At 41.0% G+C, this 15436-nt stretch overlaps 1 protein-coding gene across 8 annotated transcripts in view; it reads left to right on the top strand.

The window, feature by feature from the left end:
- The window catches only part of KATNIP (katanin interacting protein), a 56553-nt gene that overhangs the window by 2716 nt on the left and 38401 nt on the right, over positions 1-15436 (top strand). For 2 of the 8 annotated variants that reach the window (XM_058035744.1, XM_058035740.1), the window contains exons 4-12: positions 86-255; positions 4838-4920; positions 6441-6581; positions 8580-8841; positions 10138-10287; positions 12331-12494; positions 13542-13654; positions 14070-14190; positions 14579-14785. In XM_058035744.1, coding sequence (XP_057891727.1) covers positions 86-255; positions 4838-4920; positions 6441-6581; positions 8580-8841; positions 10138-10287; positions 12331-12494; positions 13542-13654; positions 14070-14190; positions 14579-14785 — 1411 coding nt within the window. Of the gene's footprint in view, positions 1-85; positions 256-4834; positions 4921-6440; positions 6582-8576; positions 8842-10137; positions 10288-12330; positions 12495-13541; positions 13655-14069; positions 14191-14578; positions 14786-15436 lie in introns of all 8 variants that reach the window. The other 6 variants (XM_058035743.1, XM_058035737.1, XM_058035741.1 and 3 more) reach the window with 4 other exon arrangements.

Below are 15436 nucleotides of genomic sequence, written 5' to 3'. Positions count from 1 at the left end.
ACATGGTGTGTTGCTGTATTTATTGAAGATCTGACCATCTGTGTATGCACTGTGCAAGGATGAATTATTGGCCTTTCTCCCTCAGGCTGCAGGAGCGCTTAAAAAGAAAAGATCCCGTGCAAATCAGACTGGAGCAGTTGGAAAGAGGATTTTCTCTGTATGTGAATGGAGCTAACTCTGAGCTGAGAAAGTACCCCAGGAAAATCACCCCACACAGCTACCCGAGAAACAGGCTCAGACCCACCAGGACAAAGGGTGAGTGCCCTGGCAGCCTGGCAGAGCTGCACCAGGGCTGCCACTCACTCAGAGAGGTCACTGGGATCCAGGGACAGCACCTCTGGAGCCTGGGGGGATGAAATTCCGTGGAAATCAGGGTGGTTAAGCTGCTTGGGTGTCAGGAAGAGTCTCTGCAACACCCTATCCATTTTTCACTTGATCCCTCTTTAATTCCAACATTTAACTTCCCTGCCTCTCCATTTGTTAAACAGCTCTAACTAAAAGTAGAAGATTAGAAATGTATATAAATTGTCAGGGGAAAATAATGGTATACCTTTGACACATAACACCATTTAAGAGGATTTAAGATCTGATGGACTTCAGTGTTATCCAAGCCTGCTGTCCTGAGGACAAATGACATTTGATGACATAGACTGTAATCAAATTATATCCAGTAATAGCTTCATTAAGCTCATAAATTACATTTAAGCTATAATAGTTGTCTCAAAAAGATAGCTAATCTTTATTTAAATATTTGAATGAAGAAAATCAACCGTTTTTTCCCAGTGATTAGCTGGCTTTATGGAAAAATGGGTATTTTGTTTCTAATTTAAGTCTGTCTGTCATCGAGAGCAATGCAGTGACAGGAATAATTTTGCATGCATGAAAGTATAAAGTATGAGCTTACTGGCCTTCTAATCTATTTAGCATAATGAAAAGAAAGTTGATTTCACTAAATCCCTGTGTAAAGCAGTTTACCAGCCTCAGTCAGATATGTTCACACTTGCTACAACCTATCTCAGAATGTATTTTTAATGTGTGATAGCCTGCTTAAGCTTCATTTTCACCTTAAATGAAGACAAAGAGTTAAAAAAGTTACCTACTCTGATAATTTATTGATTGAAAGTTTATTAATCTCAACAATACCGGAAACAAACTTTTCCTGCAATAACTGTTCCAACCATGGCTCTAACTTCATCTCCTTAATTTGTTTTCCTGCTACACTGGGCACATACTCCTTGTTTGCAGGCTTAGGTGTGTTCAGCTTGTATAATTTCCTGCAGGCTGTGTGGGATGGTGATGAGGAATCAGCTTGTCACCTGGCTCCTCTTCTCTCTGTGAAAGTGAAACTTTGTGTGCAATGATGTAAAAATGGTCATGTTCTGGGAAATGGTGGAAATTGGGTGTTCTGTCACACAGGGTTGATACATCTTCTGGTAGCTAAAGAGGGTTTAAATCAATATCTTGGACTTTTTGCTCCAAAAATTGTCAAGGGATGTTGTGGCAGCAGCTCTAGTGGAACTCCTGTCAAGAGAAATTTCCTCTTTAAGTTCTGCTGTGCAGTTGTTATGTCTCAGCTTAACTAAAATTCTTTATTTCTATGGTCCCTTAAAGCCATTTGCTTCAGTCAAGGTAGAATACCTGTCTTAGAGATCTCTGAAGACTCCAGTTGCAGTCTCTGTTCTTTTCCTCAACTCCATCTATCAGAGACTGTAGCACCAGCTCTGCAGAAGATAACTCAGTGTTTTGCTGTTTAACTCTCCAGTGGTGTTGTTTTAAACCCATGAAGCTGCAGTGAAAGATACCAACTGAACCATTATCCTGTCATTTTTCCTCTTTGGTTTGGTTTTGCCACTGGAGTCCAGAATGGGTCACTGCTGGTTTGTATGAGCTTCTTGCCTGGGAGCTCTGCCTTAGCAATTTTGTGGTCTCTTTCCTTTCAAGGTATTTCTTCTCAATGATTGAATATGATTTTACTTACAGGAATGATTCCTAGCTGAGATACAGCACTGAGTTTTCTTCCCTATCCGTCTCCCATGAGAGTTATTGCATCATTTATTACTTCTAAAGCATCCATCTATAGGATTAGTCTTCACTGAAAAATTAGGAATGGGTGGTACTTAATAATCCAGAACAGGCATAAATCCCTCTTTCTGGTTCCTGAAAGTGTCATCATAAATCTGTTTGTCAGGACTGTTTTCTTTGTGTTCCCTAGGAGTAATTACTGATAATAGTGATTGATAAAGTTTTCATGCTTAGGATTGGTAATGAGTTAAAGGAAATGATGGGTTGGAGGGTAGTGAAGCTGGGCTCTAGGTGTGCTGGCATTTCTTTGGGTCTATAACCCACACATGGTTTCACAACTCTGTTTGTTATTCCAGTGAGTGTGGGGGGGGGTTACAAATATGTGGCTTGAGGGTAGTGGGGGGGTTTCCTTGGGTTAGGACTAATATTTTGAGGATGTACTTCTCAGTCCTTGCCTAGTCAATAGGCACTGACAGTGCAAATCCCTGAGGGAGTGGCACCAGTGGAGCTGTTCTGTGTGCCCAGATAAGAACTGGTTGGTATTCACATCCCATCCATCCCATGGGAAGGATATTTTTGTTCCAAACTAATGTTTGTTGCACAGATGACTTGCTCAGCTGCATCAGCCCCTGCCTGGGATTTCAATGACTGTTCTTCCTTGCTTAGAGAGACCTGGTCAGGTGAATCCATGTCAAACTATGACCACTAAAAATCCATCACTAATAGAGTTATGGAATCACAGAACTGGGAGGGACCTTAAAGCTCATCTTGCTCCATCCCTGCCATGGCAGGGACACCTTCCACTATCCCAGGGTGCTCCAAGCCCTGTCCAGCCTGGCCTTGGGCACTGCCAGGGATCCAGGGGCAGCCACAGCTGCTCTGGGAAACCTGTGCCAGGGCCTCATCACCCTCACAGGGAACCATATTTTCTAGTATCCAATCAAAGCCTGCTCTCTGTCAGTGTAAAGCCATTCCCTCTTGTTCTGTCACTCCATGACTGGTAAAGAGTCTCTTGAACCACTCAGGTTCTGAGGATGAATTCCTCAGCAGTGGTAGCATGAGTCCTGCCATCTCCCCCTTTCCTACTCACAGCACACTTGAGGGGCTTCTGGGCAGTTGCTTTGAGGAGATGGATTCTCAGAGAGTGTAAGGGAAAGGTGCTTCCAGTTCTCTCCCAAAGCAGTGACTGAATCCAGCCACACTTCTCACAGTGTAAACTCAAGGCAGTTCAGTGCCAGCAGAGCCAACATTGCAGAGCAATCAGCACCAATGGTGGCTCAAAGGATTTCTGGTGTTCCTTGGGAATAGCCCATTGGAGCTCTGGTTGGAAGGGCTGGTTCTCTTCCTCAGAACAGTCCATTCCTTTTCCCCTCTGTGTTTAGTGCTGTTTTGGGCTTCTGAGACAGAGAGATACTTTGTGCTGGAGCAATAGAACAACATAACAACATCCTGCAATGCTGTGATCACTCCAAATGGACATAAACAAACACTGTTCCTCCAGGATGGTTTTGCCCTGGGCCTGCTCCCTCCTGTCTGCTTGGACCAGCTTTTGTGCAATCTCCTGGTGAACCAGATTGCCCAAGGGCCTATAACTAAAAGGAATCTTTTATGCTTTCCCACATTTAAAACTTGCCATATCAGTTCTCTGAACAGGTTACTGCACAGGTGCATGTAGGGTTGTCCAACCCCCAGAAAAGAAAATATGGTATTGAGAGCTGTAATGAACAACCTGATTTAATTCTGAGTGGAAAGCTGGACTTGTGAGCCCCAGAGGTTCCTTCCAAATGAAATCTTTCTGTGATTCTCTGACCTTTGTAGGACAATGGCTTCTTTTATTGTCAGTGCCAGTTCCTGCAGCCTTAGGGTGACCATTAAATTATGGCTTAAAGAAAAAAGGTTTTGCATCAGCTGTTTTTCTCCACTGAGAAGAAATGGAAGCTGTAAATCTGTCTTGGCCATAGGAAATGAGATGCCTTTATTTAGGATGTTACTGAGAGTGTTGGTGATGCCTTTGTTCCATTGAGGACGCTGATGTGACCTGCAAGTTGTTTGTCTCTTTCTCTCAATCAAAGCATCTTCTCAAAAATCCATTGTTCCACTCTAAGTTGGGGCCATTTCCACCACAGAGACCCTTCATTCTCCTTGACCATACAGAAATTTTTTGCAGAAGTTCCTGAACCAACTCTTCCTTGCCTTAGAAATGAAGGATAATGGTTGTTTGTCCTTCATTTATGAGTCATACATGAAGAATCCTTCTCTGCACAGTATGTTAAATGCCCAGTACATTCTGTTTAATCTGCCAATATTTCATGTTTCCTTAATTTGAGAGTAAATACACACAATTCCTTTGTGAACCCAGCATGTCACCTGTTCACCAGAGCCCTGTCTGCCTTTGGTAGCTGGGTTTTCGGCTCAGTTGGCTTCCTCAGACAGGTTACTTTCTAACCAGCTGGGAGTCAGAATGATGTGTACCCCTGTTCTAGAATGTATTTCTATATTTTCATGTCAAAAAAGGTGGAGCTTCCCTTGCTGTTAAGCTGTTGTATCTTAAAATAACGTATTCTCTTAAAAACACTTGATGATAACTGTGCCTGAAGAGGTTCAACACTCTTGCTGCTAGAACTGGCCAGGATCTGATGTGGGATCTTTGCAGCTGTTGATTCTATTTATGTGTCACATTTATTCTTCTATCCTCAGCTGTGGGGAAAACAAAACCACACAAATCCACAAACAGAGGTGTCTGTTTATTGTCTAATATTGGATTTCTGCTTTCTCTCTCCTGTCTCCTAATCCTTGTGTGTCCCTGCTGAAGAAGCAGCCCAGCTAGAAGAGAGTGGGCTGTCAGAACACAGCCCTCAGACTGTCCCAGGCAAGATACAACGCAGGAATTGGCTTCAGGTATGGGGCAGGTGGGAGAAATGGGGCTTTGATTCTTAGGTTGCAAATTACTTCAGGGGAAATTGGTTGTACGTGGTACAGAGTGGGCAGCTGGGGCTCTCTGATGGCTTGGGCTGGATGCTGACAACATGAAATATTACCCTGCCCATATTTGTGTCTGCTTGGAAGCCTGAAGTGGCAAATCTCATTGAAAGGGTTTGGTTTCAGTGACATTCATCACAGAAAGCCCGTACACGAGTGGCTCAGTGTGTCCTCCAGCAGAGTGGCTGCTGCTGGATAGCTCTGGTGGCACCCTAGGGAATTTATCTTGTGCAAAGGATGGGGAAACTCATTTTGGAGAGACATCACTGCCTGTTACTGCTCTTCTCCATCCTGCAACAAGATTGAGGGATAAAGAAATGTAATTTACATAATTTGAGTTGTAATTTGTGATAAATTCTTGTAGGTCATAGGAGAGGGAAATGCATCTGAATAAAAATACCCTATCTATAAGAAATTTAGAGCCATCAGCTCCACAGTTGTTGGTTCACCAGAGAAGTCTCAGAAGAGAAACCTATTTTCTTTTAGCCTAAAGAAGGATCTGAGTTAACCTGTCAAGGACTTAATTAAAACAATAAATGGGAATTCAGAACAATGGAGACATGTCACCCAAGTAATTACACTACTTGATTAGCCATTGGCCTGGCTGGATGTTCAGTCTGTGCTTGAGTGATGGGATCAGAGGTCTTTGGCACTGTGGATATGTGTTTGTGCTGTGCAGGTTTTCTTTTCTTTCAGAAAATACTTCACATTCAAGCTTGAAGGCTGCATTACTTTGTTTACCACTCTTACTGCTTAGCTGAATTCATTTTCTCAGCTTCCATTATGGCCTGTCAGGACTTCTTTGCTGAATTTGCCAGATGTGTGGCTCTGTACTAAAACCTAGTTTCTACTTGGGACTAGCTTAGGATGATTCCTTAAGTCTTTTATCCAGTTGGATGGCAGGATAGGAGTTATTATATCCTTATAAACAACTGGAATTATTTAGCTAGGGAAAAGTGCAACCACAGACTGAGCAGTTTCCTTTCCCAGTGATTTTCCATGGGGATTTTTTGGATATCTAGAGGACCCAGCAATTCCTGGCCAAACCTGTCAAACTTGGGCTGTGCTAAGGGATGCTGTGAGGGGGAAAGATGGGCTCACTGAAAGAATTCATCAAGTTATCTGAGGATATTCCCTCTGGGACATCTTTGCCCCTGGCACTAAGAAAATGCTAGAGGGGTGTAGGAACAACAGAGAGCAAGGTTTAATATCCCTGCCCTCTCTGGGCTCAGAAGCAGCAGGTGGGGAGTTTGACCAGGACTGATAAACTGTAATTCAGGGGCCCAAAGATGAGCTCAGGGAGGACAGAAACCTTCTGTGGATCAGAGGAGAAAAGCAGTGCTTGATCATGCTGTTGTTATATAAAGTGTGATGGTTACTCTTCTTGTACTGCTGATACACAGATGAAATCTGATTTCTTTGAATGCTTCTTCTGACAGAAAACTGTGGCAATTAAAACAGAAGAAGGGGGTAAACTCTACATTAACCCATCTCCAGAGTACTCTGAAGATTTTGAACCTTATGAAAGCTTGAATGTGGAAAGCAGCAGTGATGATGATGATAATGGTCCTCTCTCCCAGGTACAGTTGGCAGCTGTTTTCTGCTGTTTTCTGCAGTGTCATTTGAAATGTGATCATGCCCAGGGATCAGCCTCAGCACCCAAACCCCTCTATTGTGGTGTCTTCATTAGAGAATTTTGCTTTGATGAGATGTCACAAACAGAAGGAAAAAAAAAGAAAAGTAAAGCTGCTTGAGAAATCAAGTCTCAATCAGTAACACTACAAAATGTTAAACCTTATTTTTAGGAGGGGGAATATTGTCTCTGTTGAGTTGAATTGAGATATTTCCTGCAAGGAGCCTCTTTCAGTTCAGTTAATGGTTGTGCAAGTGAACATCACTCCTGGGTATCAGGTTAGAGAAAGCTGAAACAACAGCTTTTTCTGCCTTTAGGGTAGTCTTTAAATAATGATGTGAATATTGTTGCATGTCATTATTTTGCCTAACAAAAATCAGACTATTTGAAAATGTTCTAATCAATGCAGTTGCTTTGCATCAAGGATTGTTGTTGTATTGACTGTGCAGCCTTCCATTTGATCACTAATTGCAGTTTGTTCTAGCACACTTCACAAATGTGAAAGAAAACTAATCAATGAACAAAAATGTATGAATGTTTTTCTGCCTAAGCAATTAATGACATAAATAAAGCTTTTCTGCGTAGTGGAGTAGCATCTGTATATGAAACTGTTAACAGATCTTACCACTGACATCAGACAAAATTCCCAAGCATATTTTCCTAGCTTGCATCTTTCTCTCATTTCTATATTTTGCCTTGATGATTATTTTTTGCTCTACAAACTGGTAATTTGTTTACACTGATGAATATTTATATCTTTTATGTGTTTTTAATAGGAAGCTAATAATTTCAAAACAACTCCTCTTTTCTTTTTAGTCAAGATGGAAATAATTTTGATTTTGCTGGGGCTATAATGTATTTTTTTAATGTCTTGTTACAATGCAGATGCAGAGGTTTCAAAGGAAAAGAGACTTGTACAATTTCCTGTCAAAGAGCTGGAAATATTAGTTTTGACTGTCTTAAAGACATGCTCAATATGAAGGCTCAGGTTGCTTATAAACCCTCTTTTGAGGCTGACTTTGTCTGCTCTTTGTAATATATTTCTGTCAACATGGATTTCCTAACAGGTATAATCTGTAGGAGCTTGAAGCTTTCATTGCAAACTGAATATAGACTGTCACAGTTCATTTGTACCTAAGGTACCTTCAGGTTTTCATTTTATACAGTTTGCTTACCTATATTTATCTCAAAACTCTTAATACCAACAAAGCAGGGGGAAATAAAAAAGCATTTAAGAGATGCAAAGTCTTTTCCTTTTGCATTCATGAAAACCCACAGCTCTCCAGCATCATCTGTGCTGTTTGTGGTGTGAGATGGGAGAGGCAGGGCAGTTTTTTCCACAGTAAATTTCAAAATAGGTTATTTTTTGCATAAAATCCTGTTAGAGTGTATCCACTTCAAAAAACTCAGTGCAAGCTGGGAGCTTAGCCCATCAGAGCCCAACTCTTTTTCTGCTGGTTTTTGAAGTACAGATGTGTACCAGGCAGGACTATTATCATCTATCATGTGCTTAAAAAGGAGTTGCTGCTACATGAGCTTGACAGTCTTGTTGAAAGCATTTGGAAATTCTGGTTTCCAGCTACTCCTCAAACAGCAAAGCACAACTGTGAGACTGCACAAATATGTGCCTTTGCTCTCCCCCTTACTTGCTTTTTGTAACTTACTCCTAAAAATTGGTTTTGCACATAAAAGCTCCTTGGCCTAGAGAATGTTCCTGCTGGATACTGATGAGAAGGAGCACAGCAGTTGTAGGATGATTTTTCTTTACAAGCCCTCATCAAATGAGGCAAGACATGACAGAGGAATGGGAATATTTTTAGCTGCATCATGGCTCTGAGTTCCTCAGGAGATTTTTCTTTCTCCTGGAGAGGGACTGGCAGCCACTCTGGTTTATTCTAAAACACAATTTTGAGCTTTTCTGACAGATGTGTTTATATTGTAGCAGAAATTGAGAAGCAGCTTGCAGCACAGTGTGGAAGAGGAGAGGATGGAAGAAGACTCCCTCAGTGATGATTATGACTCTGTTGAAGAGGATGTGTTTTCAGACCCATCTCCCACTGAGGAAGCAATTACAGGCTTTGAAGGCCTTCAGTTGGATAGCAGTGGGGCACTGCAGAAGGAAGGTTCTGAACATCAGGATGCTGGGAGATGCTCTAGCCTTGATTCTGGTGCCACAACTGTGCTGGAGTTCAACCAGGATCAAAGCAGTAAGTCTGTGTCTTGCACAATTCTTCCTTACAATAATCATTCTTTGAGGGAATTGCTTTTAAGGTTGATCATTAGATGTTACTCCGTACCCTTTCAAGTTCTCATGCCCTGCAGCAAACCTGTTGTTTGATCTCCTGATTTGGGACACTTGCATCCTCTTGTACTTCATTAGGAACTTTTTTGGCAAATCCAAAGATACACAGACCTGGTTACTGCACCTGCATCACCACTTCTAGACACCTGAACTGAGATTGTCTGTGAGATTTCTCAAGGAATTACCATGCTTTTAGATACATTTTTGAACTGTTTTTGCAGTAATTCAGGCAGCCAAACCTTCCCAGTCTCACCTTTATTTCACATACCTGTTCCAATGTGTGCTGCTCATCCCTGGTGATTGACATGAGCCACTTCTTTTTGTCTCTTTCTGTCTCCTTTGGAGCCTCAGTGTCCAAACCCACAACCAGTCATTAGGTCTCAAAGATGATTTAACAAAGGGTGAAGAGTTCAGGCAGAAACCAGACCTAAGCCTACCTTCAGTATTTCTCAGAATTCCTTCCCTGCCTGTTTCTGGTACAGTAATTGGTTTTGGTTTCTTGGTTTTGTTTATTTCACTGCTTCCTTTTCTTTTTTTTCTTTCCCTAATGTGGAGTTAATTGCATAAATTCAGAGGAACAATCTTGGAATAAATTAAGTAGAAGAGTATTCCTTTCATTATCATGGATGTGAGTGGATTGTGAATGGGGAGAGGGGCAGAAGAAGAGACAGGAGCAAGGGATGGAAGAGCAGTGAGAACAAAATCTCTGGGAGAGTGCAGGACTTTTTTTCCCGAGAGAAATTTCAGAGCTGTGATGCATTAATAATTCCCAAACCAAAAAGTGAAGAATTACTTCTATGAGCTACTCCCTCTCCCCCTCTGAAACTTCTAAACATGATAACATTTGTGTCTGTATTTTAAGAATTTTCTTTGGTATAACTGTGTTAACTAATAACTCAGGACTTCTTTTTTATTTTTGCTTTTCATGACAGTAATGCAGGTAAATATCTGGCAGAGATGAGATGTCTTGGTACATTATAATACTATTTTTATTTTGTTTGAGTTAGTGCCAGCCATCCATATGTGCATCTGCATCAACAGAACAGTGCCAGTGAAAGGGATGGAAATTATCACTTTTAACTATGCCAACATAATTAAAGTGGCAAAACTTTAGCATTAAAAATCCAATAAATTTTCCTGGGCTGGCTGCTTCCACATAACTTTAAAGTTTATTATTTTTTTTTTCCTTTTTATCTTGCAGAAGTGAAGCCAGTGCAAGTTCTCTCAGCCAAAAGAAAGGACAGTGCTGAAGTGTACATTCCTGTCAAACCAGGCATGCTGAAAAATAAAGGCACTCGGCCACTCTCTGCTGTGTTCCTGCACCAGGACAGACATGAAGCAATGTATTCTAGTAAGAAATAAGAATATATGATGTCAATAAGGAGAGTTTTCATGCTTTTTCTCCTTCTGACTCAGATGCAATTTCAGCTCACATCTGTCATTATGTGAATTTTTTAGCTGTTGCTCCCCTGCCTTTTCTTTTAAAGTGGGATTTTCTGTGGTTCTGTTGTTGTTTTTAACACCTTGAGTGTTCTGACTTCAGTGAAATTGTGATAAAATGTAAAAGCCTGTAAACTTCAATCTTCTGCCATATCTTTACTATCTTCCTTCTCTTTTTGTTTCCACAGCACAAGATTTTCCCTCTCCCTTTCAATCCTTGGTCAGTACTTGCTCTGTGTTTCCCACTTCCCTCGTGGAGGTCTGTTCCCTGTGGTTTTAATGGAAATGTGTGTTCTCCCAGGCAGCAGCTGATGTTTGGTGGAAGAGTTTAACACAACACATTTGTAGCAATACAAAATGCAGAGTCCTCTACCACAATAAAGGCACAGTTTTTCACAGCATGACAAAAGAGACCTGTGGCTGCTTGGGATTGTAGTTGAATTACACCTTGAACACTGACATCAGTCTGCAGTGCTGGGTAGATGTGCCAGTATCTAGGAGCATACTGGAAAATATTTTTCATGGACTGGAGAACATAATTTGAAGCCACTGCTGCTTATTATAAATATCTTCTGCTAAGGTGTGGTCTTTACCTGGGGAAAAACCCCAACAAAACACAGCAGATCCCAAATGTAGGGGCTGAAGTTGTGACTGCAATTGTAGTTCAGTGCAGTCCTTAACTGAACAAGTCTGATCAGCTTGAGTTTTGGAAGGTCTGAGGTGAAGTTTTCAGACCTGCCATACTCTGTGGTCAAGCTGCTTTTTTCAAAAAAAAACCAGAATCCAGATGTGTCCCAAGAAAGCACTAAGGCCAGTGGTTTTGAAAAGCCAAAATAATTAGTTTCTTAATTAGCAGAAAACCAAATAGAGAAAAAAGAAGTTAATTCTTTTTGGCTCCAGAATAAATCCCCTTTGTAGCTTCTGAGACCCTCACCCACCATCTGTTGAAGCAGATGTTGCTTTGAATTCCGAGAGATGTGTGCTGCATTTTCTCAGGTTATAATAGTGCTGGTTGGAGCTGTTTCTGTCCAACTACTGTGATAAATCCTAAATGAATTTCATTTCAGGGGGATGATAGAGTACAGAAGAATAAGCAGGTCTTTATTCCATCCCTGTTTTTGCAGAGATGACTGATGCTTGTTGAAAGTTTTCATGGGTGTATGTGCAAGGAGTGCATGCACACAAATCTCAGCTCAGTCTGAACTTCTTGTCTTTTCAAGGTGGACTTGATGTTACTTGCACTGTGCTCTCTTCCCTGCAGCACTGAGAGCATTCTGGCACTTCAGTTATTTCCCCTCACTCTAAATGTCTGTACAACTTCAGTCTCTTCCCTCGACTTTTAAAGCCCTCAGATATAACCACTGTGCTTCTCTTTTATCCAATCTCACATCATCTGTTGTTAAATTTGATTTCCTTTCTTTCAAACCTGTTTCTAGGCTGTGATGTTTCTGTTTCTCCATGAAGTTTGGGAAGATTGGGATTCGTGTGGGCATTGTGATGACTGCTTAAATGACAAGGTCATTTATTTTGCCTTGTAAATAGCAACTCCTGATTCCCCTTGTTTTGCTAGAAGTCTCTGGGGATTCCTACATAATAGCTGAACACCCCAATTACAAATTCCTGCTGTGCTTAAATTATATATACTTCTTTTCAATGGACTATTACAAGGCATTTCCACTAAATACCAGAACAAAGCAATCTAAAAGCATAAAAATTATGGTTCTCATTTGTTGGTTCTCCTCTTCTTATGATGCTGTTTTAACAGTTGCCTAAAGAAGATGTGACTTGGAATCTTAGCATAAAACCAAATTAGGGGAATTCAGCTTCATTTGGGATGGTTATAGATGCAAAAAAGCCCTTTGTCAGGAACTGAATGGGAAGTTTCAGATGTTGTAATGTTCTGTACATGTATGTCCTGAAAAAATGAGTATTTCTTCCCTTTTTTTGGTCCCAGAGCCCTTAAGTCGACCAGAAACCTCCCTTTCAATAACCAGGAAGAGTGTGTGTGAGAAGGATCCTGAGTTCTCTGTTTCAGCTGTTGTTCAAGCAGTGCAGATTGAGAATGAATTCTTGCAGGGAGATCTGCAAAGGCAAGCAGCTGCCACCAACCCCCAAAAGGTATGGCAGAAAAAAAGAGAGCTGTTTGTTCAACAAGCAAAACCCCCATGATTTACAATCCCTTACACATTAGGATTGTGTATGAATGCATGGTGATGGCCCCTAAGTGTAATGTAATTTGTATTATTCTTCCAAAGCGTTGTTTCCTTTAATCTGCTTCCTCAGGATGGCATCCCACAGCTCCCTCTTGATTACAGGGATCACTGAGCAGCTGATAGAGCAGCCATATGATGTGTCTGTACAATCAGATGCACAGCTGCAGGCCCACTTCAGCCATTTTCATCCTGCAAGCTTCTGAAACAAGGCAAAGTGGGATTTCCATCCCAGTAAATCCTGTCTTCCTCCAGGACTCTGTAACATGGACCCTGCCCCCTGTTAGTGCATCTCTGCTTTTGGAGCAGAGCTGTCCTGGACACTCCTGGATCTCACTGAGGATGAGCTGGGGAAGGTTTTCTGCCCCAAGGTGTGTTCATCTCTTAGCTCCAGAAACCATGTTTAAAAACAATTAAAAACCTATAAGCAAGGAAGTCGAGAAAAATCAACAAAAAAGTTGAGTAGAGTAGAGAAAGACCCCATAGCACTGTAAGAATGCAGCACTTCTGTTTTCTCTTGGGTGTCTTACTGATAGGTCTTTATTTAAAAAATAAATCATTATGGTATTCTAATAGAATTGAGAGGTTTGGGGATTTTAAGAGACTTGATGGTTTTGGAGGAGAAAGTCTAGTAGACCTGTGCCAAAGGTTTGGCTAACCCTGAATCCTACCAAATGTATACAATGAGATTTTATATATATATTTTTATATATATATGTGTGTGTGTGTATTTTACAGTCCTCAGAATTTGCTTCTATGTTTTCTTCCACACAGAAGATCAAGCTCCAAGCTCAGCTCTTTCATTATAAATCAAGACCAATTCCATGAAATGTTCTTTAACTTTATAGAGTTACAGATGAGCTGGGCCCAAACTCATGCTTGTTCCAGAGATGCAGATTGATGCTGTGTGGTGAGAACAATCTGAATGGAACATGTTCATCTTTTTCTTACTTAGGAGACATTTTCTGTTTCATCTTTTCTTTCTGCAAAGGCTGAACCTCCAGAGAAACGCCAGACAAGGACTACAGTGACCAGAGCTGTTGAGAGATTCTGCCCTTTTGGAAGCAGGTATATATTTAGATCTATTTGCTTTAGGATAATTTCCTTTTTTAAGAGAGGTTTTTTAGAATGCCACCAGTCCAATTACTACATCTGGTAATCTCCAAATACTTGAGACACCGTGGAAGTAGCAAATCAGGCAGTGAAGCCTTGGGCCAGTTTCTGTGGAGCAGGATCTGCCAACATCTCACTTTATGGTCCTCAGATCACCTCTGCATTCTCTTCTCACACTGCCTCAGAACCAGCTGGAAATGGAGCCCAGATTTTTAACCAAACTCTGTATATCCAAGGTGGAATGCTGCAAAAGTTGTCATTTGGTGTTGGTTACTTTTTCCTGTGGGGTTCATCCTATCACCTCTTCATCTTTGCACCAACTGTTTCTTAAAAATGCAGGAATTATGAGGAAATAACCCAGAATATGTAGTTTCAGACAAAAGAAGAGACTCCTGAAAGCCTTTGTGGAGCGTGGGGGCCATTCTGCCTGTGACAGTGACAGATCCCTGGCTGTTGGCAAAGCTGGAGTAAATTCCATGTGGAGAGAGAAGGTTTGTGCATATGTGCACCATAATTGGTGCTTCCCAGTGCTACTGAAATAAAAGTACATTGTATGAGCTGTATCCCTCAGTTCTGCCCTACGTCAAGTAATAAACCTATGGCAGGGTGAAAAAAGAGAATTTGTCACTGTTCATCAGAATGACAAAGGAATCAGACAAAGAACAGAGAGTTAGTTGCCTTCTCTTCAGGCTTTTTAAGAGTGTTGATGTGTGGCAGAATTGGTGTAACCCAAAATGATTGATTGAATGTCATCCAAATAGCCATGGCTTTGCAATCTTTTTTTCTTCTGACCCATCAGTTTTGCAGTCTGAACAATCTTTCCTTTCACATTTTCTTGGTTGGTCACTGCTGTTTTTACCATATTTCATTTTGGTCTAGATGACAGCCAATATGGAGGTACATGATGCCATTTATGTGACCATGGAACTTCTTTCCAACTGGGGGAATCCAGCAAACGTGGGCCTGAGCCAGGTGGAATTCTTTGATTTCCACAACCAGAGGATCTTTGTGTCTCCTCACGACGTGGACATTCGAAATGCTGACAACGCAGGGGATTTGTGCTGCCTGGTCAATAACAACTTAAATGTAAGACAGCTTAGTGCTGGGGGTTCAAATCTCTCAGTATAATATTCCTATAATACTCTATCTCCAGGTTTTTTGTTCAGAAACATTTTGAACCTCACTGGATAACAATTTATCTGATAATTTAACAAAAACCTACAAATATTGCTTCTTATTAACAACTCTCCTATTCAAGATGTTGGTATTCAGTTCCAACTTTGTTTTAGAACTGGAGTAATCCTTGTGGTCTCAATGTACAGAAGCTTCACTGCTATTTTTTTTCAGATGGATAATACAAATTTAAGGAAATTTATAAAGAAAATGTGTCTGTTTTTTCTTGTTCCCTTGTTATCTTTTTGCCTAGGGAAAAATCATGGAAATATAAGACTGTGTAGGTAGTTTTGAACAAGAGATTAAGAAAAATATATGGCAGGTAAGAGTCTTTCATGGCTCTTGTGTGAGATAGTAAGATGAGGAGACATGAAGGGCTCCCACACTAATGACAATGAGCAAAAGACAGTGACTGGTGTGAAAGAATTAGCAAATGTCCACAGCCCTCCATACAGCCAGTTTTATTTGTGCTGCACATTCACTCTGTGCCATTTTTCATGGGCCTGTACAGCAAGGATTCTAGTAAAAAATTAGTATGATTTTAGTGGATGAGGATACTGATGG

Source organism: Melospiza georgiana, chromosome 16, assembly GCF_028018845.1.
Source record: "Melospiza georgiana isolate bMelGeo1 chromosome 16, bMelGeo1.pri, whole genome shotgun sequence".
Lineage (NCBI taxonomy): Eukaryota > Metazoa > Chordata > Aves > Passeriformes > Passerellidae > Melospiza > Melospiza georgiana.
This window is presented reverse-complemented; position numbering and strand designations above follow the sequence as displayed.